Source organism: Brachyhypopomus gauderio, chromosome 3, assembly GCF_052324685.1.
Source record: "Brachyhypopomus gauderio isolate BG-103 chromosome 3, BGAUD_0.2, whole genome shotgun sequence".
Classification (NCBI taxonomy): domain Eukaryota; kingdom Metazoa; phylum Chordata; class Actinopteri; order Gymnotiformes; family Hypopomidae; genus Brachyhypopomus; species Brachyhypopomus gauderio.
The window spans coordinates 6949054-6971201 of record NC_135213.1 but is presented as its reverse complement, the minus strand read 5'-3'; the positions used below and the strand labels follow the sequence as shown (position 1 = coordinate 6971201).

The 22148-nt window shown below is 42.7% G+C and overlaps 1 protein-coding gene across 2 annotated transcripts in view; it reads right to left on the bottom strand.

Moving 5' to 3' along the window:
* egflam (EGF-like, fibronectin type III and laminin G domains) overlaps positions 1-18221 on the bottom strand; it is a 37498-nt gene extending 19277 nt beyond the window's left edge. The window contains exons 1-15 of one of the 2 annotated variants that reach the window (XM_076999179.1): positions 18040-18221; positions 14470-14579; positions 13457-13540; positions 13110-13136; positions 12875-12992; positions 12205-12340; positions 10999-11165; positions 10259-10365; positions 9335-10163; positions 8513-8613; positions 7955-8055; positions 6701-6845; positions 1171-1360; positions 958-1083; positions 346-589 (exon numbers count right to left, since the gene is read on the bottom strand). In XM_076999179.1, coding sequence (XP_076855294.1) covers positions 346-589; positions 958-1083; positions 1171-1360; positions 6701-6845; positions 7955-8055; positions 8513-8613; positions 9335-10163; positions 10259-10365; positions 10999-11165; positions 12205-12340; positions 12875-12992; positions 13110-13136; positions 13457-13540; positions 14470-14579; positions 18040-18151 — 2597 coding nt within the window. In that variant the 5' untranslated portion in view covers positions 18152-18221. The remainder of the gene's footprint in view (positions 1-345; positions 590-957; positions 1084-1170; positions 1361-6700; positions 6846-7954; positions 8056-8512; positions 8614-9334; positions 10164-10258; positions 10366-10998; positions 11166-12204; positions 12341-12874; positions 12993-13109; positions 13137-13456; positions 13541-14469; positions 14580-18039) is intronic. The other variant, XM_076999180.1, reaches the window with a different exon arrangement.
* Between the last annotated feature and the right edge of the window lie 3927 nt (positions 18222-22148).

Below are 22148 nucleotides of genomic sequence, written 5' to 3'. Positions count from 1 at the left end.
TGCACCCGGGATATTATAGTAAACCCGAGACATTATACCAACACTCCAGTGTAAACTAGGGACATTATACCAACACTCCAGTGTTAAAAAATCCTGTTGAGCAGGAGCACAGACCCAACACACCTGAACCAGGTGACCTGCTCCTGTAAGTGGGGAGTTGTTGACAAAGCTGCTATAAAAACTAAACCACAATAACCATTTAACAGTGTTGACAATGGTAATAACAAACCAACATTGAGGATGAAATGAACTGAATTCATAAATCCGCCCCCAGAGTCAGCATCTGATTGTAATTATGTAGCTAACAGCTAACATAAAGGAAAATGGTGGTTTTGCATGCATCACCTGATGACTGCGACTCCTGATCCACAGTCAAAGCGCACCTCCACGTACCCGCCCACTAGGATAATTGACAGGAAGTCTGTGCTGGCTGCGTCGTAGCTGTAGAGCAGCGTTCCATCTGGACCAGCAGGGTAGAAGGTGACGTCAAACTCCATGAAGGAGAGGTAGGAGTGGGAACCCTGGGGCCAGGGGGCGCTAATGTACGAATACAGGCTCTCATTAAACCGAGGCAGGGACATCACGAAACCTGACACAGAGAGGGTAAGAATCAGAACACTGTGTGTGTGTGTGTGTGTTCAAGTGTTTGTGTATGTATATGTGTCTGTGTTTATATGTATGTGTGTCTGTGAAGGTGTGTATGTGTGTACATGTGTCTGTGAAGGTGTGTGTGTATATATGTATGTGTCTGTGAAGGTGTGTGTGTATATATGTATGTGTCTGTGAAGGTGTGTATGTGTGTATATGTGTCTGTGAAGGTGTGTGTGTGTATATGTATGTGTCTGTGAAGGTGTGTAACGTGTCTCTGAAGGTGTGTGTGTTTATGTATATGTGTGTATATTTATGTGTCTTTATGTGTGTATACATACAGTGTGTGTGTGTGTGTGTGTTACTTACTCTCTTCACAGTGGTCTCCTCTGTAGCCCAGTGGACAGAGGCAGATGTAGCGGTCTGCTCTAGTGGGTAAACACACTCCCCCATGCACACAGGTGATGGCATCACACACACCGTTACTGCACTCTCCTGGTATATCCACCCACAAACATACACACCATACATGTAGCTCATATAGAAAGACTTGGATGATATGTGCATGTGTGTGTTCCTCACCAATGTCCGCTCCATTGAGGGCATTACCACGAGGCCAGGGTCTGAGGTCCGTGGATTTGCTGTTGATCGACAAGCTCTGGACACACCCTTGAAAGCCATGACTGGTCCCCACAGTCCTCACAAGCCTATATGCAGTGGGAGCTCCGCCCACATACAGAGGTGTGCGGAATGTGATCTTAGTGTACTGACCCTGAGAGACACAGCAGGAGTGAATGATGTGAGTACATGTCTGTGTTACTTGGGTACCAATCATGTGAGTGTATTGTACAGGTTTATGCATGTGCATGCAAGCCTGTTACCTGTGACGGTGTTGGTGCATGTGCTGTCCATTGTGAGTGTGTGCTGGTGCATGTTGGTACCTGCGAGTGTGTGCTGGTGCATGTTGGTACCTGTGAGTGTGTGTTGGTGCATGTTGGTACCTGTGAGTGTGTGTTGGTGCACACGTTGGTACCTGTGAGTGTGTGTAGGTGCATATCACTGAGGCCTGCAAGTTGGTGTTTTACAGTGGATATTTAGTGACGCCTGCAGGTTTTTGTTTCTGGGGTGGATATTTACTACAGCCTGTGAGTTGCTGTTTTTCACTGAGATGCAAACTGGTTGCTGTTTGGCAGAAACTACAACCATATCGAAGACAATGGCACTTCTGTTGTGTTTATTGTGCTTTATGGTTATATGGGACCTAAAGACAAGTGGTTGCTCTCGTATGTGTACTACTTCGGTCAAAGTAAGTAATCTATTAGCCACCTGTCATGATTGTACTTATGCCAGTGATATTGTGCAACCTGTACAATCACCAAAAAGTCTGGCAAATGACATGAATGTATCTGCTCTGTGTATAGATTTACCTAAACTTCAAAGCCTTGTAGTTTTGCAAAATTATCTCTCCTCTCAAATGAGATTAGGCTTTGTCTCTAATAAGACAAAGTCCTATTTCTCCTGTAGTTTTATAAAGCAGAGAATATTGATAGTCTTACTGCTACTCCTGTCCGGTGATGTACAACCAAACCCTGGCCCAGAGCTGCAGTGTACTCAGACACCTTCTGATTTTAAATCCATGTCTGGTCTTAAATTACTTCATCTTAATGTTCGCAGCTTGTTACCGAAAATAGACATGGTCAGAATCTGGATTAAATCAACAGATGCAGATATTGTTGTAGTCTCTGAAACCTGGCTGACTAAATCAATTGAAAATGTTCACATTAATATATCAGGCTACAATGTATATCGTACTGATAGGCCAAAAAAAGGAGGTGGTATTGCTATTTATGTTAAATCTAGATTTAATACCTCTGTTGTTTTATCTCAATCCATTTGTAAACAATTGGAATTTTTAGCACTGAATGTGGAGATAAATAGGAATTTCTGTATAACAGTTGCTGGTTGTTATAGGCCTCCATCTGCCCCCACTGAAGCATTGCAAACTTTAAAGCATCTTTTGTCTAAACTAAATTATAGTGAACTACTTTTGGCTGGTGACTTCAACTGGGACTGGCTTAACAAAGTTTCTGATGATTTTAAAAATCTTTGTGACTCTTTTAATCTCACACAGTTAGTGAACCTACCCACTCGACCAAATCCGAAAACCCCAGACAAGTCAACTTTGATTGACCTTATTCTCACTAGTGCTCCTCATAAATTCTCCTCTCTAGGAGTTTTTTGTAACGATTTAAGTGATCATTGTATTGTAGCTATTATCAGAAACACAAAGGTGCCTAAAACTAAACACCGTATAATTTATAAAAGGTATCTTAAACATTTTAATGAACAGGCCTATCATCATGAATTGTCTAATGTTGATTGGAAGAGGTTAAAGTTGATACCAGATGTAGAGTCAGCCTGGGAATTTTTTAGGGAAACTTTTATGGAAATTATAAATAAACATGCACCTTTAAAAGAGATTTAGGGTTAAGGGACGAGAAAATCCATGGTTCTCCTCTGAGCTGGCAGATGCTATCCATGTTCGTAATCAAGCTTGGGCGAAGGCAAGGAAAACTGACTCTCCTATTATTATTATTTATCTCTCAACTGAAAATTTAAATAATCCACAGAAACATTGGAAAGTTATTAAGTCACTTTCTGTAAGTAAAAACATCATGCAGCTGCCTACATATATATATTAAATGGTTCTACTCCTGTCTATGATAAAAGTGAAGTTTTAAATTGTTTTAATAGGCATTTTATAAATTCTAGTTTTCTTTTTGAATCTACTGGACCTGTTTCTGCAAAACCCTGCACACTTCCTCCAGTTTATAGCGGAGATTTGTTTCATCTTGTACCTTTTTCTGTGCAGGATGTTCATAAAGCCCTCAAAACTTTAGATCACAGAAAATCACCAGGCCCTGATTTGATAGCTCCATACTTTTTAAAAATGGCAGCGGACTTTGTAGCTGAGCCTCTTACAATTATTTTTAATTTAACAGTGGAAAATAGTTGTATTCCTTCTGTATGGAAATCAGCTTTTGTCCTCCCATTATTAAAAGGAGGTGACCATGCAATTTTAACAAATTATAGACCAATATCCAACCTATCAGTCCCAGCCAAAATTCTTGAAACTCTTGTTAGCGAGCAAGTAAAGGAATTTTTGCATCAAAATAACATTCTATCAACACATCAATCCGGATTCAGAAAAAAACATAGTACCATCACGACAGCAATGAAGGTGGTAAATGACATTATTGTTGCACTTGATAAAAAACAACATTGTGCTTCTCTATTCATTGATTTGTCAAAAGCATTTAACACTGTTGATCATGATATTTTGAAACTTAGACTGCATCAGTCTGGATTTTCAGAACAGTCAGTAGCTTGGTTCTCAAACTATCTTAGAAATAGGTCTCAATGTGTCAAACATGATGGTTTGTGTTCTGAATTTTTATCCGTTCATAAAGGGGTGCCACAGGGTTCTGTGTTGGGCCCACTTTTATTCATTATTTATATCAATGATATGGGTCTAAATACACCCGATACAACCCTCCATTTTTATGCTGATGACAGTAATTTACAGTTGTGGACCAACTCTTGCTCATGCTGCAAAATCTTTACAGAAAGCCTTTACAACTGTTCAGTACTCACTAAAACATTTGAAACTTGTTCTTAATCCTGATAAAACAAAGCTTATGTTGTTCACCTGCAGAAAAACGCTACCTCAAAAGGTTCCCACAGTGTCCACTATAGAGGGCAGAGAAATGGAGGTGGTTCACACTTATAAATATTTTTGGGTGTCGTAATTGATGACTCACTCTCTTTTAAACCACATATAGAAAATCTTTTGAAGAGGTTGAGGCTAAAATTGGGTTTTTATTTTCGAAATAAGCTTGGTTTTTCTTTTAATGTAAAAAAGCGGCTTGTTCGTGCAACATTTTTATCTGTATTGGATTATGGAGATATTTTGTACATGAATGCTCCTGCTCATTGTCTTCAAAGGATTGATTCTGTTTATCATGCTGCTTTAAGGTTTATCACTAATTGCAAGATGTCCACTCATCACTGTGAATTATACTCTCAAACTGGTTGGTCTGCATTGGCCATTCAGAGGGCGTGTCATTGGTATACTTTTATTTATAAGGCAATACTGAGAATTCTGCCTACGTATCTCTCCACTTTAGTCACTTTGAGAATTGTTCATTCATATTCTGTCCGTTCTCAAGATTATATGTTGCTTTCTGTCCCTTTTGCCCGAACAGACTTGGGTAAAAGGGCTTTTGTCTTCTCTGCACCTCATACATGGAACTTGTTACAGAAAGATTGGAAATTAACTGAGTTAATTTCTTTGAATACTTTTAAATCCATTCTGAGAGTTTTTGAGGCCGATTCCATTACATGTACTTGTTTTTCGTAAGGAATTTGAATAGTTTTGTCTTATGTGTAAAATGCAACTGTGTTATTTGTTTGCTGCCCTTTTGGCCAGGTCTCCCTTGAAAAAGAGATTTTTAATCTCAATGGGATATTTCCTGGTAAAATAAAGTTAAAATAAAAAAATAAAATAAATAAAATATTGGTACCTGTGAGTGTGTGTTGATGCATGTTGGTACCTGTGAGTGTGTGTAGGTGCACACGTTGGTACCTGAGAGTGTGTGTTGTTGCACACGTTGGTACCTGTGAGTGTGTGTTGTTGCACACATTGGTACCTGTGAGTGTGTGTTGTTGCACACGTTGGTACCTGTGAGTGTGCGTCGGTGCATGTTGGTACCTGTGAGTGTGTGTCGGTGCATGTTGGTACCTGTGAGTGTGTGTCGTTGCACATGTTGGTACCTGTGAGTGTGTGTTGGTGCACATGTTGGTACCTGTGAGTGTGTGCTGGTGCATGTTGGTACCTGTGAGTGTGTGTAGGTGCACATGTTGGTACCTGTGAGTGTGTGTTGTTGCACATGTTGGTACCTGTGAGTGTGTGTCGGTGCATGTTGGTACCTGTGAGTGTGTGTCGGTGCATGTTGGTACCTCTGAGTGTGTGTCGGTGCACATGTTGGTACCTGTGAGTGTGTGTCGGTGCACATGTTGGTACCTGTGAGTGTGTGTCGGTGCATGTTGGTACCTGTGAGTGTGTGTCGGTGCACATGTTGGTACCTGTGAGTGTGTGTCGGTGCACATGTTGGTACCTGTGAGTGTGTGCTGGTGCGTGTTGGTACCTGTGAGTGTGTGTCGGTGCACATGTTGGTACCTGTGAGTGTGTGTCGGTGCAAATGTTGGTACCTGTGAGTGTGTGTCGGTGCACATGTTGGTACCTGTGAGTGTGTGCTGGTGCATGTTGGTACCTGTGAGCGTGTGTAGGTGCACATGTTGGTACCTGTGAGTGTGTGTTGGTGCATGTTGGTACCTGTGAGTGTGTGTTGGTGCATGTTGTTGGTACCTGTGAGTGTGTGTAGGTGCACATGTTGGTACCTGTGAGTGTGTGTTGGTGCGTGTTGGTACCTGTGAGTGTGTGTTGGTGCGTGTTGGTACCTGTGAGTGTGTGTTGGTGCGTGTTGGTACCTGTGAGTGTGTGTTGGTGCGTGTTGGAACCTGTGAGTGTGTGTTGGTGCGTGTTGGTACCTGTGAGTGTGTGTTGGTGCTTGTTGGTACCTGTGAGTGTGTGTAGGTGCACATGTTGGTACCTGTGAGTGTGTGTTGTTGCACACGTTGGTATCTGTGAGTGTGTGTTGTTGCACACGTTGGTACCTGTGAGTGTGTGTTGGTGCACATGTTGGTACCTGTGAGTGTGTGTTGGTGCGTGTTGGTACCTGTGAGCATGTGTAGGTGCACATGTTGGTACCTGTGAGTGTGTGTAGGTGCACATGTTGGTACCTGTGAGTGTGTGTTGGTGCGTGTTGGTACCTGTGAGTGTGTGTTGGTGCACATGTTGGTACCTGTGAGTGTGTGTAGGTGCACGTTGGTACCTGTGAGTGTGTGTAGGTGCACGTTGGTACCTGTGAGTGTGTGTAGGTGCACATGTTGGTACCTGTGAGTGTGTGTAGGTGCACATGTTGGTACCTGTGAGTGTGTGTAGGTGCACATGTCGGTACCTGTGAGTGTGTGTAAGTGCACATGTTGGTACCTGTGAGTACCCGGAAACAGGAGTATCATTGTCGAGTCGCAGCCAGCCATTAAACCCGTCTCTGAAGATACTGATTATGTGCCACCGACCAATCACAATTGAGCTCTTGCTCACAATCTGTGCTGCACCTGTACCGCAGTTAAACCTGCATTCAAAAACATCACACGTCAGTACAACACGTCACACGTCATGTGAAAACAGCACAACACACTTCAATACAGTTCATCACATCAGTAGAACACAACACACATCAGTAGAGTACATCACATTACACTTCAGCACAATAAACAATGTCTATACAACATCACACTTCAAATACAATAAACAACATCAGTAACACATCACGTCAGTACAAGACATCCTACATCACACATCACGTGAGTACAGTATATCACATCAGTACAACACATCATGTCAGTACAGCATAACTCATGTCAGTATAACACATCACATCAGAGTACATCACATTAGTACAACACATCACATCAGTATAGTATATGACATGGACGTAGTTTTGATTTCATAAGTGGGGGGGACACAACCTGGGGTGGCGAACTGTTGAGCGGGGGGGGGGGGGGGGTTGAATGAAAATTGTTGAGCGCTGTGAACAAAAATTGTTGAGCGGGGGGGGGGGGGGGGGGGGGGGTTTGAATGAAAATTGTTTTGAGCGCTGTGAACAAAAATTGTTGAGCGGGGGGGGGGGGGGCTCGGAGCTGCATGATCCTAGTGCTAGATTTGTCGCTATTTGGATATTGTTTTTTTTAACCGTTAAAAAGTGGGGGGGACATGACTTCGTCGCTACTTAAATATTTGGTTTTAACTGTAAAAACTGGGGGGGACCAAAACCGGCTTTTGAAAAAGTGGGGGGGACATGTCCCCCCCGTCCCCCCCCAAAACTACGTCCGTGGTATATGACATGTCAGTACAACACATCACATTCTACAAATCACGTCAGCATAACATCACATATCAGAACCGCACCTTACATTAATCACGTCAGTATATCACAGAGTACACCACACGACAGATCAACAACTCATACATCGATCCTTCAATACAACATCAGTACACAACATCACACCTCAACAAACTCAATATTGAGTTCAGCACAGCACATCAATCCATCACACATCAGTTCAGCAGTTCACACAGAACACCACAGTCACACATCAGGGCTACACATCACATATCAAATGCAACACATCAAACAGAAAGACAATATCTCAAGTAGTACTATATATTAAACACCTGCACCTGTAATGCAGTTTCCCCCCAATGAGAGCCAAAGAGGTGAAGTCCCCACGACCGTGTTCATTCTCTCCACAGTACAAGAGAAGACCATCTTTAGAGTCCGCCTGACACACACACACACACACACACACACACACACACACACACACACACACACACACACACACACACACACACACACACACACACACACACACACACACACACACACACACACACAGAGTTCAGTTTAAGTACCTGTTCTGTGTTTATGTGGTGTTTGTTATATTTTGGCTGTGGTGTTTGTGCCTGTTCTGTGTTTATGGGGATTGTTTGTTAAATTTATGTACCATTTGCATTTGTTCTGTGTTTATGCGTTGTTTTGCCTGTTCTATGTTTATGTGGATTGTCTGTTCTGTTTGTCTTTGTTATGTGTTTATGTGGTGTTTGTGCCTGTTGTGTTTATATGGTGTTTGTTGTGTGTGTGGTGTTTATTATGTGTTTATGTGGTGTTTGTTTGTTTGTGTTTGCTATGGCAGCCAAAACCTTTGTGTGAGTTTGAGTTCCAAATGTGTGTTTTACCTTGAACTCCATACTGATATGGAAACGCTGATATGAATTCTTCAAGGGTTCAAAGGTCATGTGAGAATATCCATAGAACCGTGGAAACTGGATAGTCAAACCTGTTCAAAAACATAGACACGTTTATCCACAAACACACCAAACACTTATAATGTACATGTTAAAAATAGTAATAATAATAATCAGACACATAAAAAACATACACAGGCACATTTACCCATCAACACTTCATAATCAAACACATGCTTTCATCTCCATTGCCCAGCTGAAGCTGCAGTGGTTGCATTAGGGGTCAATATATAAATATCAATAGTTCAATATTTTCTAGCTGGACTGTGGTGTTTCCAGGGAAGAAGGAAGTTCAGCAGGGATTGGAATTGGGAAATAAACTGTTCAGGTTACTGTTGGTTTTGAGTATCTTATTACTGATATACATGCATCAGGTCTGTAATCACTGAGATGTTATTTTCGCTTTAGTGCTGATGAGTATACAGTCAGACCACAGTGCTTTATTGTAGATGGGACACAGTGAGAATAGGGTGCATTGGTCTAGTTGACACGGTCAAGTCCAGACCGTGTGTGCCATAGCACATCTTGTTGCTTAATTATAAGGATTAATAGCAAGGCATGGCTTTGTATTTAAAAACATAAAACATAACATTGATGTTGTTTGTCAACACAAACTGTCACTGAAACAATGTAACGTCACTCTGTCAGCTGACCTGACGGTTTTAGTCATGTGGTCTCATGTTCTGGTTAGTCTGGCCCTAAATGCGGCCATAGGGAGCAGAGTTAGACCTCTTCAGACTGTTGGCGTCTCACCTTCTGCGCAATGTTCACCTTGGTGACCAAGGTTGCAATGGCATCGAGAGCCACCTGCATATCTGTCAGTGCAGAAACTGTCTTGGGGGCAGACCGTCTCACCACAGGACACGTTGTACACTCTCAGCTCCGCACCTTTCCATATGGTGACTGAGGAGCTAGGAGAGGTAGAGGGAACAGGAAGGGCTGATCTGGTTGGGATGGGGCTGGTCCTGGGGGTAGATGTGTTGGGGGTAGTTGTAGTTGGGATGGGGCTGGTCCTGGGGGTAGATGTGTTGGGGGTAGTTGTAGTTGGGATGGGGCTGGTCCTGGGGGTAGATGTGTTGGGGGTAGTTGTAGTTGGGATGGGGCTGGTCCTGGGGGTAGATGTGTTGGGGGTAGTTGTAGTTGGGACGAGAATGTTGCTATGGGTGGCAGAAGTTGTAATTGGGATGGAGTTTTTGCTATGGTTAACAATGGTTGTGGTGGTAGTTGTAGTTTGGATGGGTCTAGTTCTGTGTGCATCTATAGTGGTGGTAGTTGTAGTTGGGATGGGGCTGTTGCTATGGGTAGCAGCAGTGGGGGTAGATATGTTGTGGGTAGAACTGGCAGTAGAGGCAGCTGTGATGGATATGCTTGTAGGAGTGGATGTAGCACTAGCCATGATGTCCGTCTTGGGTCCTGCTGTGGTCCAGATGGTAATGGCTGAAGTGAAACTGCTGCTTTGTGAGGCAGATGTGTTTTTGGTAGCAGGTGTCCTGTAAATAACGTCTGTGTTTTCAGGGCTTCCTGTGTGGGCCCTCAGCTGAGAGCGCCTGGTGTTGGTGTTTACACCAGGAAATGGCTTCAGCTGTGGGGAAAGTAATGTTTAGGGGCTCAACCAGGACAGAGCTATACTGAACAATACAGAACTATAAGGGAGATATACAGAATAAAATCACACACCTCCTCTATGATGATGTCATAGTCTGAGTCATCAATATCAAAGCCATACTTGTCTTTAAACTTAGTGATGTAGATGTCAGAGTCTCCACTGCCCTCATCAGATGGACCTGAGAGAGGCAAAAGAGAGAGAGAAATAGAAAGCAATAAAAAATCAGTATAACTATAACAAGGTTCTAGCTTGGTTGAGTATAGGGCTACAGGGTGCTAGCTCAGTTCAGTTTAGGGATACAGGATTCTAGCTCTGTCGAGTTTAAGTCTACAGGGTTCTAGCTGTTTATCACCTACAGAGTTCTAGCTCAGTTCAGTTTAGGGATACAGGTTTCTAGCTCTGTCGAGTTTAAGTCTACAGGGTTCTAGCTGTTTATCACCTACAGAGTTCTAGCTCTGTTCAGTTTAGGGATACAGGATTCTAGCTCTGTCGAGTTTAAGTCTACAGGGTTCTAGCTGTTTATCAGCTACAGAGTTCTAGCTCTGTTCAGTTTAGGGATACAGGATTCTAGCTCAGTTGGATTTAGGTGTATACAGTTCTAGCTCTGTTGAGTTCAGGGGTACAGGGTTGTATCTCTGTGGCTTGTGGTAGGAAGTCCTGTTTCTGGCAGGTTTGGGTAAATAGTTTTAGCTCAGTGCGTTTGTTCTGAGGACTTTTCTTTAATCCTGTTATAATATACTCATTGAGGTAACAGGTGAACAGGCAGCTTTTACTGGGGGTTCAGACGGGATTGTTATGGGGCTTAACTTACTGAGAGTTTGGACAGGATTGTTTATGGGGCTGGGAGGACTGATTCCATGTACATTTACAGATCTGACAACAAACTGGTACTCTGTCTCTGGAATCAGGCCTTTCAGAACCATCGAGTTAGACTCCACTGGCTCGCGAATGTATGTCCACTCTGTGTCCATCTCTGGCCTGTTACACACACACACACACACACACACACACACACACACTTATGAGGTTATAGCAGAAACACTATAACATGCACATGAAAAAAGATGAATGAATGGTAAATAAATTAAAGGTAAATGGGTGAGAGGGTGAAGCGGTGAGAGGGTGAAGTATTGAGAGGGTGAAGTAGTGAGAGGGTGAAGCGGTGAGAGGGTGAAGCGGTGAGAGGGTAAGGTGGTGAGAGGGTGAAGTGGTGAGAGGGTGAAGTGGTGAGAGGGTGAAATGGTGAGAGGGTGAAATGGTGGGAGGGTGAAGCGGTGAGAGGGTAAGGTGGTGAGAGGGTGAAGTGGTGAGAGGGTGAAGTGGTGAGAGGGTGAAGTGGTGAGAGGGTGAAATGGTGGGAGGGTGAAGTGGTGAGAGGGTGAAGTGGTGAGAGGGTGAAGTGGTGAGAGGGTGAAGTGGTGAGAGGGTGAAGCGGTGAGAGGGTGAAATGGTGAGAGGGTGAAATGGTGGGAGGGTGAAGTGGTGAGAGGGTGAAGCAGTGAGAGGGTGAAATGGTGAGAGGGTGAAATGGTGGGAGGGTGAAATGGTGGGAGGGTGAAGTGGTGAAGTGGTGAGAGGGTGAAGCGGTGAGGGTGAAGCGGTGAGAGGGTGAAATGGTGAGAGGGTGAAATGGTGGGAGGGTGAAATGGTGGGAGGGTGAAGTGGTGAAGTGGTGAGAGGGTGAAGCGGTAAGAGGGTGAAGCGGTGAGAGGGTGAAGCAGTGAGAGGGTTACGGGCTAACAGACATGAAGAACAGAAAATGGGAAGTGCACAACTACAGCTTTAATCCAGAATATAGTGAATGACTACAGTTAAAATCCAGAATATGAGTAATGTCTGTGCTACTGCAGAGGGGCAGATACAGAAGCACTCCAAAGGGTAATCAGCATATAGATAAGGTACATATAGATTCAGTAGTACTGACAGCAACATGGAAACAAATAATATTAGTTGTCCATAACCAATATACAGTACAGAGCAATCTTTGATAGACATGTTGTATATAAAGACTTCTTACCTGATATATGCCACCAGAAAATACAGGACAGGTGCAGTGCCCTCACTCTTCCTCTGTTGCCACGACAATGCCAGTTCTGTATCTGATACAGCAACCACTAATGGCTGAGTGGGAGGTGAGGGTGGCATACATATCTCTGAGAGAGAGAGAGAGAGAGAGAGAGAGAGAGAGAGAGAGAGAGGAGATGGAGAGAGTGGACCCTGTTTAGTAGATGAACACTGTAGCAGACTGAACATTAAGGGTAAATGTGTACACACTCTATGGATGATGTACACGTGTACACACTCATTGGATGATGTACACGTTTACACACTCATTGGATGATGTACACGTTTACACACTCTTTGGATGATGTACACGTGTACACACTCTTTGGATGATGTACACGTGTACACACTCTTTGGATGATGTACACACTCTTTAGATGATGTACACGTGTACACTCTTTAGATGATGTACACACTCTTTAGATGATGTACACGTGTACACACTCTTTGGATGATGTACACACTCTTTAGATGATGTACACGTGTACACACTCTTTGCATGAGAGTACACTAGTAGCCTCTCAGGAGAGCTACAACATCTTCTGCTTACAAGTTACATTTTTCCACCAGAGAGGGCACCCAGGAGCTGCTGTGTGTTTCTGCCTCCCCAGGGGGTGTCTCACCATGAGAGCCTGTGCTGATGTTCCTGGGTGTGCTGGGCTGGCCCTCCTCTGCCCAGCCGTAGGTCCCCACGCTCACCTCGTACTGTGTCGATGCTTTCAGCTTTCCAACTACCACATCCTGTACAAGAAACCATTCAACTGAATTAAAATTCCCCACCATCACAGAAAAATAATATCAGTAGATTATGGGTTGCAAAAGTGGTTAAATTCAAATAAATGATGGGATGTTACTTACAAAACCTGCTTGTCCATCAAACTGTCTCTGTGAGACAGAAACATATTGAGACATTACATGTATAGCAGGTATTGTAATTCAGTAGTGTGTATTACAATACAATTACACAATTTCACACTTACTTTCATCATTACTTCTAAATGTAAATAAATGTGCCATATTTGTCAATTGTGATTTTCATCCCAATAGAAATTTGTTTACCACATTTACCTGTCTGTGCAGTGAGAACACACCTCACACATATTACACATATTTTACATGCAGTGATGTGTAGACACTTAGAAGTTACAGGTCTGCTATAAACCTGCAGTTCAATCTTATAGCTGTTTTATAAAGCAGAAACATACAATCAGCGTGTCATGGTTCAATGGAACATCTAAAGTCACTGTGGGATTGACAGGACGACTGTTCCTCATTTCAGTGTAGAACACCTGGAGACACACACACACAAACACACACACACATGACTGTTCCTCATTTCAGTGTAGAACACCTGGAGACACACACACACACAAACACACACACACACACACACACGACTGTTCCTCATTTCAGTGTAGAACACCTGGAGAGACACACACACACGCACGCACGCACACACACACGCACACAAACATGACTGTCCCTCATTTCAGTGTAGAACACCTGGAGAGACACACACACACACACACACACACACGCACGCACGCACACACACACACACACACACACGCACACACACACACGCACACACACGCACAAACATGACTGTCCCTCATTTCAGTGTAGAGTAGAACAGGACAGAGTAGAACAAGACAAAGTAGAGTAGAGAAGAGTAGAGTAAAGCAGGACAGAGTAGAGTAGAGCAGGGTACAGTAGAGCAGGACAGAGTAGAGTAGAGCAGCGTAGAGTAGAATAGGATAAAGTAGAGTGTAGCGGCATCTGAGTAGAATATATAAGCTGAAAAGTAGGAGTAGGGCAAAGTTAGAGTAGAGCAGAGTAGAATAGAGCTTTACAGAGTAGAGTAGAGCAGGACAGATTAGAGTAGAGCAAGACAGAGTAGAGTAGAGCAGGGCAGAGTAGAGGAGAGCAGGGCAGAGTAGAATAGAGCAGGGCAAGACCATTCTCACAACGGCGTGTAGAATATTAATACAGTATAATAGAGTATAATAGAGAGTAGACTAGAATAAATTAAGAGTAGGATAGAGTAGAGCAGAATGAACAATAGTGCAGTAAAATAGAGTATAGTAGAGTAGAATAGAATAGAGTAGAACAGAGTACAGTAAAGTAGAATAGATTGGAATAGAGTACAGTGACACAGGGCAAAGTAGAATAGATCATCAGTAGACTAGAACAGAATTGTGTTGGGTTGCAGTGGTACCTTGTATCCAGAGATGGTGTTGACATGTCTACGGGGCATCCTCCAGTGGACTTTGATTGCGGTGCAGTTCACTGTCTGCAACTGAATATCCAGTGGTGGACTCAACCGCTCTGGATCAAACAATGAACATTACACAACAGCAGCAACTATAACAAAACAACACACAAACACTCACTTGATAAGAATGAGAATTATAGTGGCTTCTTTAAAATTTAAGTACAGCATCTGATGATATGCAGACAGAAACTGCATAAACATGCAGATTAACCTGCCATGAAGAATCAAACACTGTTTTGATCAGCTACATCATCAGTACCTAACTGTTTTAATTGGTTACTGATGTGACGCTGGTGTGTGAGAGGAAGGAGGAGACACAACGAGCGTCTTGCGATACACACTAAACGTTTAATCAAACACAAACACGGAAAGTCCAGCACAAACGGAGCAAGCACGCTGACGCGATGCTTGCATGGGCATAAACTTTAGACAAAGACGAGCACAAGACACTGCGCGAACGCACATTAAATAGGTGTATTACACAGACCCACGTGACCTCGGGACAAGGCACAGGTGATACCACGAACACGCTCACAGACGACCCACGCCCACGGAAGTACAAACATGGACATAACGACACGCAGACAACGTAACGGCACGCCCACAGGGAAGGGTCCGGAGCTGTCACCGTGACAACTGATACATTTTAGATTTGTCTCGATGTTCCTTTAGTTGCAACAACAACAAAAAAGCTTTCACTTAGAGACAGAGCACTACAATTTATAAAAACGTATCTTACAATTATGCTTTAATTGTGGCAAGTATTTAGGGGGAAAAAGTAAAATGCTACCTAAACCTAAACACGTTCAGCTGTGTTCTAACAGTAAGTGCTGGTTTAACTTAGTTTTTAACTTAGAAACCCCAGTTTGAACCCACTTTGCCAGACCCTACTCTGATACAAACAATATGTCATTAAAAATACACACACACAGGAACTCCAGTAGTGGTATTCTTTGTTGTTGATCATAAAAACCGCATGAAGTTACATATAACATATACCAAATATACATAACATAACAGCTTACTGAGGAGTCATCAAATAGATTACACATTCCCTGAAAATAAAACGAACTGGTTCTCACAATAAATGTTAGTCTCAACCTGGGAAAGATTAAATCATGCACGTTAGACACACCAAACATGTACAGCTAACCACAGCCTGAATCTGTGTGAGAGAGAACGTTCATTCTGAGAGTGTCTGAGGTTAGTTTAGCATCCAGTTTCCTATAGGGTTATACATGCACACACACGTCAGCAGTACTTGTCGCTAATATCCAAATACAAAGCAGATATATAATCATTTCAGAATCGGCACAAAAGCCAAAGGTGTATCTTTAAACTGTCCAAGCACACAGTTTTATACAGACTCGACTCCACCGCAGTCAAAAATTTCCCACCTGCAGCTCCATTCATTAGCAGACCCTCACAAGCCTTCGGGCGCGCGACGGTCCATATATGTAATGCTGCAGGCCGGAGCCCCGGTGGGCGTGGGTAAAGGGCGGAGCATGTGTCAATCATTTTCGAATGCAGCCAATCAGATACTAGACTTTCGTTGTCAATCAATTTTTATTAAGCCAATTATCAGCCAGAGTTAGCTGTCAATCATTTTTTACTGCAGCCAATCATCTTAACAGATCTGCCAAAAGAAGGCGGAAACTGCACGGAGAATCTCTTTAAACAGAAGTATATGCCATTCTTGCACAAAAGTAGCTGAATAAAAACATTAGAAGAGCCATGACTTTAGACATTTTTAAATCTAAGTTTAAAATACTTCTCACTTGTTATTCTGGAACGGCACTTTAATGTTTTTTTTCTCCCTTTATTGCACGTATTGCATCATTTGTACATCATATATATATGTGGCGAGTGTAAAGGTTAGCGGAGGGGGGGTGTAAATGGACACAAATTAAGTATTATATCGCGATCGATCGCCTTGTATAAGCGCCTCCGCCGAGCAGAGCGTTGAGGAGCGATTTCGATTGGAGGATCTTTTATTATTAATTTTTTTGCTGATGCTGGTCCAGCGTGTCTTATGCCTCGGCGTGCCGGTGACCCGCGTGCCATAGGTTGCCGACCCCTGCTGTAGAGCCTTTGAATATTAAAACCATTGTAGAAATTAAGCTCAGCAAGTAAAGTAAAAGAAGGACGCGATCACACAGTCTCATTGAAAATGTAGGAGTTAATGAATAAAGTGCACCAACGCAAAACCCGTGACATAATCCAAATAAAGTTTGAAGACCAGTATTTTTTTGATATAATCAAATGACGATGGAGTGTTGAAGTTATCGGACAGAGTTGATCAAATCAGAGTTAATCCAACTCAATGACTCCCGCAAAGATGTAATTAAACTCTGCCCACGAATTTCTCTTGGCTAAAGATGTACACGGTGAGCATACGATAGCTAGCTAGCCCTCCATAATTATGACGATTAAAAGCAATGCCTGATTATATCAAAAAATACTGGTCTTCAAACTTTATTTGGATTATGTCACGGGGTTTGCGTTGGTGCACTTTATACATTAAATCCTACATTTTCAATGAGACTGTGTGATCGCGTCCTTCTTTTACTTGCGCTCCATTGCTGGTCACATCTTAACTTAATTTCTACAATGGTTTTAATATTCAAAGGCTCTACAGCAGGGGTCGGCAACCTATGGCACGCGGGCCACCGTTGGCACGCCGAGGCATAATCAGTGGCACGCGACACGCTGGACCAGCATCAGCAAAAAATTAATAATAAAAAATAGAGCACGATCCTCCAATCGAAATCGCTCCTCAACGCTCTGCTCGGCGGAGACGTTTATACTTGGCGATCGATCGCGATATAATACTTAATTTGTGTCCATTTACACCTCCCCTCCGCTAACCTTTACACTCGCCACATATCTATATGATGTAAATGATGCAATACGTGCAATAAAGGGAGAAAAAAAACATTAAAGTGCCGTTCCAGAATAACAAGTGAGAAGTATTTAAAACTTAGATTTAAAAATGTCTAAAGTCATGGCTCTTCTAATGTTTTTATTCAGCTACTTTTGTGCAAGAATGGCATATACTTCTGTTTAAAGAGATTCTCCGTGCAGTTTCCGCCTTCTTTTGGCAGATCTGTTAAGATGATTGGCTGCAGTAAAAAATGATTGACAGCTAACTCTGGCTGATAATTGGCTTAATAAAAATTGATTGACAACGAAAGTCTAGTATCTGATTGGCTGCATTCGAAAATGATTGACACATGCTCCGCCCTTTACCCACGCCCACCGGGGCTCCGGCCTGCAGCATTACCCTTCTCCGACGGTCAGCTGTTTACAGTAGAACACTACGTCAGATACTCCACGTGCTACAAACGTTCGTCTTTGCTCGCGCGCTAGTGAGACTGGGGTCACGCGCGCTATAACTACAACGGATTAACCCCAGTGCAGCGCGTGAGCGTGTGTGAGCGTTAAACCGTGAATCTGCAGCACAACGACGCAGCTCTTAGTAATAAAAACACTTAACAATTAACGAAAACTTACCCAGTTTTTTAGTCTTTGTCCTTTTGGTGCACACTGTAATATGAAACGTACACACGACCACAAATACGACATATAAGCCCAGCAAAAGGACTCGTGCTCGAGATAAACCCATTATCCTTAAAAACAGACGTGGAGCCACTGAAAATGATCGGATTATTAACTCTTCCTTATCATGCCATTAGGCTATGCATTGACTCAAACTGTGCACTTATTATTTCTTCTTTCTCGTTAGACGTAGGCTGATGCGATCACCGTCTACGCAAAATCACGTCTTGGCGCGCGTGAAGGCAGCATGGAGTTCACTACAGTTCACTACTGACCAGGTGGACGGATCTCCGCTGCGTCTTAACTTCAAGTGGCACGCGCCAAGTCTCTTTCCTAGAAGTGTCTCCTAATTTGAGAGGATGGGGGACGCACAGCAAAGTCGGGTTAAGAGGATAATGGTTTAATCTACGCAGATGGGACCTACGCTTATAGTCTCACACTGTTGCAACAAAGCGGGGAGGACACGGCATAACGACCTCCGCTACACAACTATAATTAGACAAATGGACAAATTAATTTTTAGATGTAAAGCACCTAATGGAACTGGACTGTAACTCACTTACCCACAGACACGTTTTATCTAAAGACTTGGAGCCCCCATACTCAAATCATCTGTTTGTGGCCCGCGAGCTGTTTTGAAAAGTGTTTTTTTTTTTTAGGAATTTTTTTTCAATCGCGCTATCCGCTCTTATTTTGAAATCGCGCATGCGACAGGTAGCAGACGGCCAAATGCGTTTACGCCCCCCCCGTCGACAGTTTACGTTCTTGGGGTTAAGTGGAAGCCTGTGTGTCTCCCCCTATCACAGGGGTCGGCAACACGCGGCTCTTTGGCGCTGCCCTAGCGGCTCCCTGGAGCTTTTTCAAAAATGTTTGAAAATGTAAAAAGATGGGGGAGAGAAATATATTTTTTGTTTTAATATAGTTTTTGTAGGAGACAAACATGACACCAACATTCCTAACGTTTTCCAATGCTGTAAGAATGTGTAGAATAAATGAAATTAAATTTCAACATTTATGTCAACGAAGATTTGCGTCGTAGCCTGCGACACGTTTCTATTAGCAGGGCGAGATGAGGCAGGTGTATGGAGCTATTTTAGTGTCACCAGAACCTGAACCTGAAATCATTATTACTTGAAAAAACAGTCTGTAAAATCCTCGCAGGTATGCAAAAAATCAAGTTAAAATTCAGGTTCGGGTCGAAATTCAGGTTCGGTGTGTTTACAACAGCCACCTGTATGGAGCTATTTTAGTGTCACCAGAACCTGAACCTGAAATCATTATTACTTGGAAGAAACAGTCTGTGTTCGCAGGTATGCAAAAATTCGAGTTAAAATTCAGGTTCGGGTCGCAATTCAGGTTCGGGTCGAAATTCAGGTTTGGGTCAAAATTCAGGTTTGGGTCAAAATTCAGGTTCGGGTCGTAATTCAGGTTCGGGTCGAAATTCAGGTTCGGGTCGAAATTCAGGTTCAGGTTGAAATGCGGTTCATCCGGGATACGTAGGATGAGCAAACAAACTCAGAGCTAATTGAACTGCATCTGGCCAATCACAAAACATATCAGAGGTCATTGGGAGGCGCGTCTTTCTGCTAAATTTCCTGTAAGAGTGCGGTCCCTGTTTGGCGTGTAAGTAGCATGTAAGCAGCACGAAAGTGACCACTGTGCCACCCAGAAATGGCACCTTGTGGCAGCTGCCACATAATCGTGGCACTTATTGTGGCCAGTGGCGCGTGACTGTGGTCTCCGTTGTCCAGAAACGCCGCCTGCCTCTGCTGACAGACATCTACAGACTCTTGGGTGACTCTGCGTATCGGCCACTCGCTTAAATCATCCCGACGAGCTCCGAATCACCATTTGTTGAAATGAAGATGGTTCATAACTTTTGTTTGAACATTATGTTGAGTGAAATACTAGCCAACATCCAGCTAGACAGCTCTATATTACTAGTTCAGAATACTGTTTAGCGATAACGTCGAATTAAGATTATAGGAGGGTACGTGAATCTACAGTGGTAGACCGTTAACGACAGCACTACATTTAAAGGGTTTATTATTATAGATGTATGGTTATCAGTGAATGTTCCTACACGCCATCAGCGTCATTTAAACCTCTGCGAGCGAGTGGCATCGCAATTAGTATTTGTGCAATTTGTAGCATATTTCGCTTTGTATTGGTTTCTATTGTTAGTCTAGATTGTCAGCCGAGCGGCTCCTGCCACTCATCGTCTATCTAAGTTCGACATAATCATTAAACAGCATCCTGAACTCATAGTTTGGAGCTGTCGGTTAGCTCCGAATCGTTCACCCAACATAAATTAACAAACAAAAAATATAAACCATCTTCATTTCCACGAATCCTACAAATGCGATGCCACTCGCTCGCAGTGGTTTAAATGACGCTCATGGCGTGATGAACGTTCACTGATGAACAATCTGTAATAAATCTGTTTTATGTTGTGACGTGGGGGTGAAGTGTTATCAGTGGGGGAACACTTGCTGAGAAGAGCATTTTATATAAGGGGTTTCACATTTAACATTAACTTAACTACGTTAATATAATAGAAGACACACGGACAGCACGATCATGATGAGGCATGACTAAACTAGACGACACCACAAACCACTACAGCGACACAACACGGATGACTAAAGCGAACATACCAGAGAACGAGTACAGATAAACACGAAAACACTCAAACTCACCCATGCACAGTGGCGTGCACACATAGACCTTAGCACCACCAACTCTGCCCTTTATCAACGAAAGTGCCCTTTTGAAACTTCGTTTTTTATTATTATTATTATCATTTTACTGAGGTCGGTTTGAAATGATCTTTTGAAAACCTGAGCAATTAAAAACAATGCCCTGAAATGCGCCACCACCTCGCACACACCCGACCTCTCTCTTCCTTTAACACCAGATGCGCTGCAGCAGCAGTTCAGTTCAGCGAGTGGAAGGAAGCATCTTCAGCACAGCACGCACGGTCACAGATAGACTTCTTCACCCGTGCCACACCAGCCAGGTCACATACACATCAAGTCAAATCGTACCGTTTGCCCTCTAAGCCCAACGTGAAATCATTCATACATGTAATTATTTTAAACGTTAATAATTGTATGTAATCTAGGTAATTGTCTCACATAATAAAAGCAATGCATGTTAAATGATATTAGATTACATTAAATTATTTAAACTTCTATTTAGAATGCAGAAAGTAAATTATGCAGAAAAGTAAAATGCATCTAAACTAGGGGTGGGACGCGATAAAAAAATTTATCGAATTAATCGGAAGCTTTGTAATTAATTAATCGAAATTAATCGCATTTTAATCGCATTTCAGTATTTAACATGAGAAATATTAATTTAAGTTTGAATGATGAATGAATCAATGAACATAATCATAAACTTCAACATCTTGTTTATTTTTCCACCAGTCTACTACGAAGACCAATATATGTGTAGTGTGCAGAAAACAGTTCAGAACATTGGAAATTCTGACCAAAAATGTTGTTTAATTTAGGGAGTTTTGCTCAGGATATTGGAAGAATTTAAGTAAATCAGAAGATGTTTTTAATACCATTTTAGATGGTAGACTTTCTTTAATTTCCCAGGCCTCTGCCATAGGCATCTTCATAGTGCCTAGAAGTGGTCTTCTGCATGCTCAAAGCAAATGACTGGATCTTCATCATCTATAGATTCATCATCTATAATATGAGCTGTCACACCAAGATCATTCTTGTTGCTAACAGAGGTCCAGTGATCCCCAGTCAGAGCCACATTTGTGGCACTCTTCACAATAACCTGTTTTAATTCTTTCCTCATCATACAGCTGCTGGATTTTCTTCGACATTGTCTTTCTGGGGTGAGTTTCCCAAAACGTTCTTAGTGCCCAGTACTTTGTCACCTCGTTCTTACGTACGAGGTTAAGAAGTACTTGGCGCTAAGAACGTTTTGGGAAACTCACCCCTGGACGGTAGTTTGTAACTTGCATCAGTTGACGCAATTCGCAGCGCTTCTTGTAAGCATTTATCTTCGACCACAGAGAGCGGACAACACAAATAATGTGA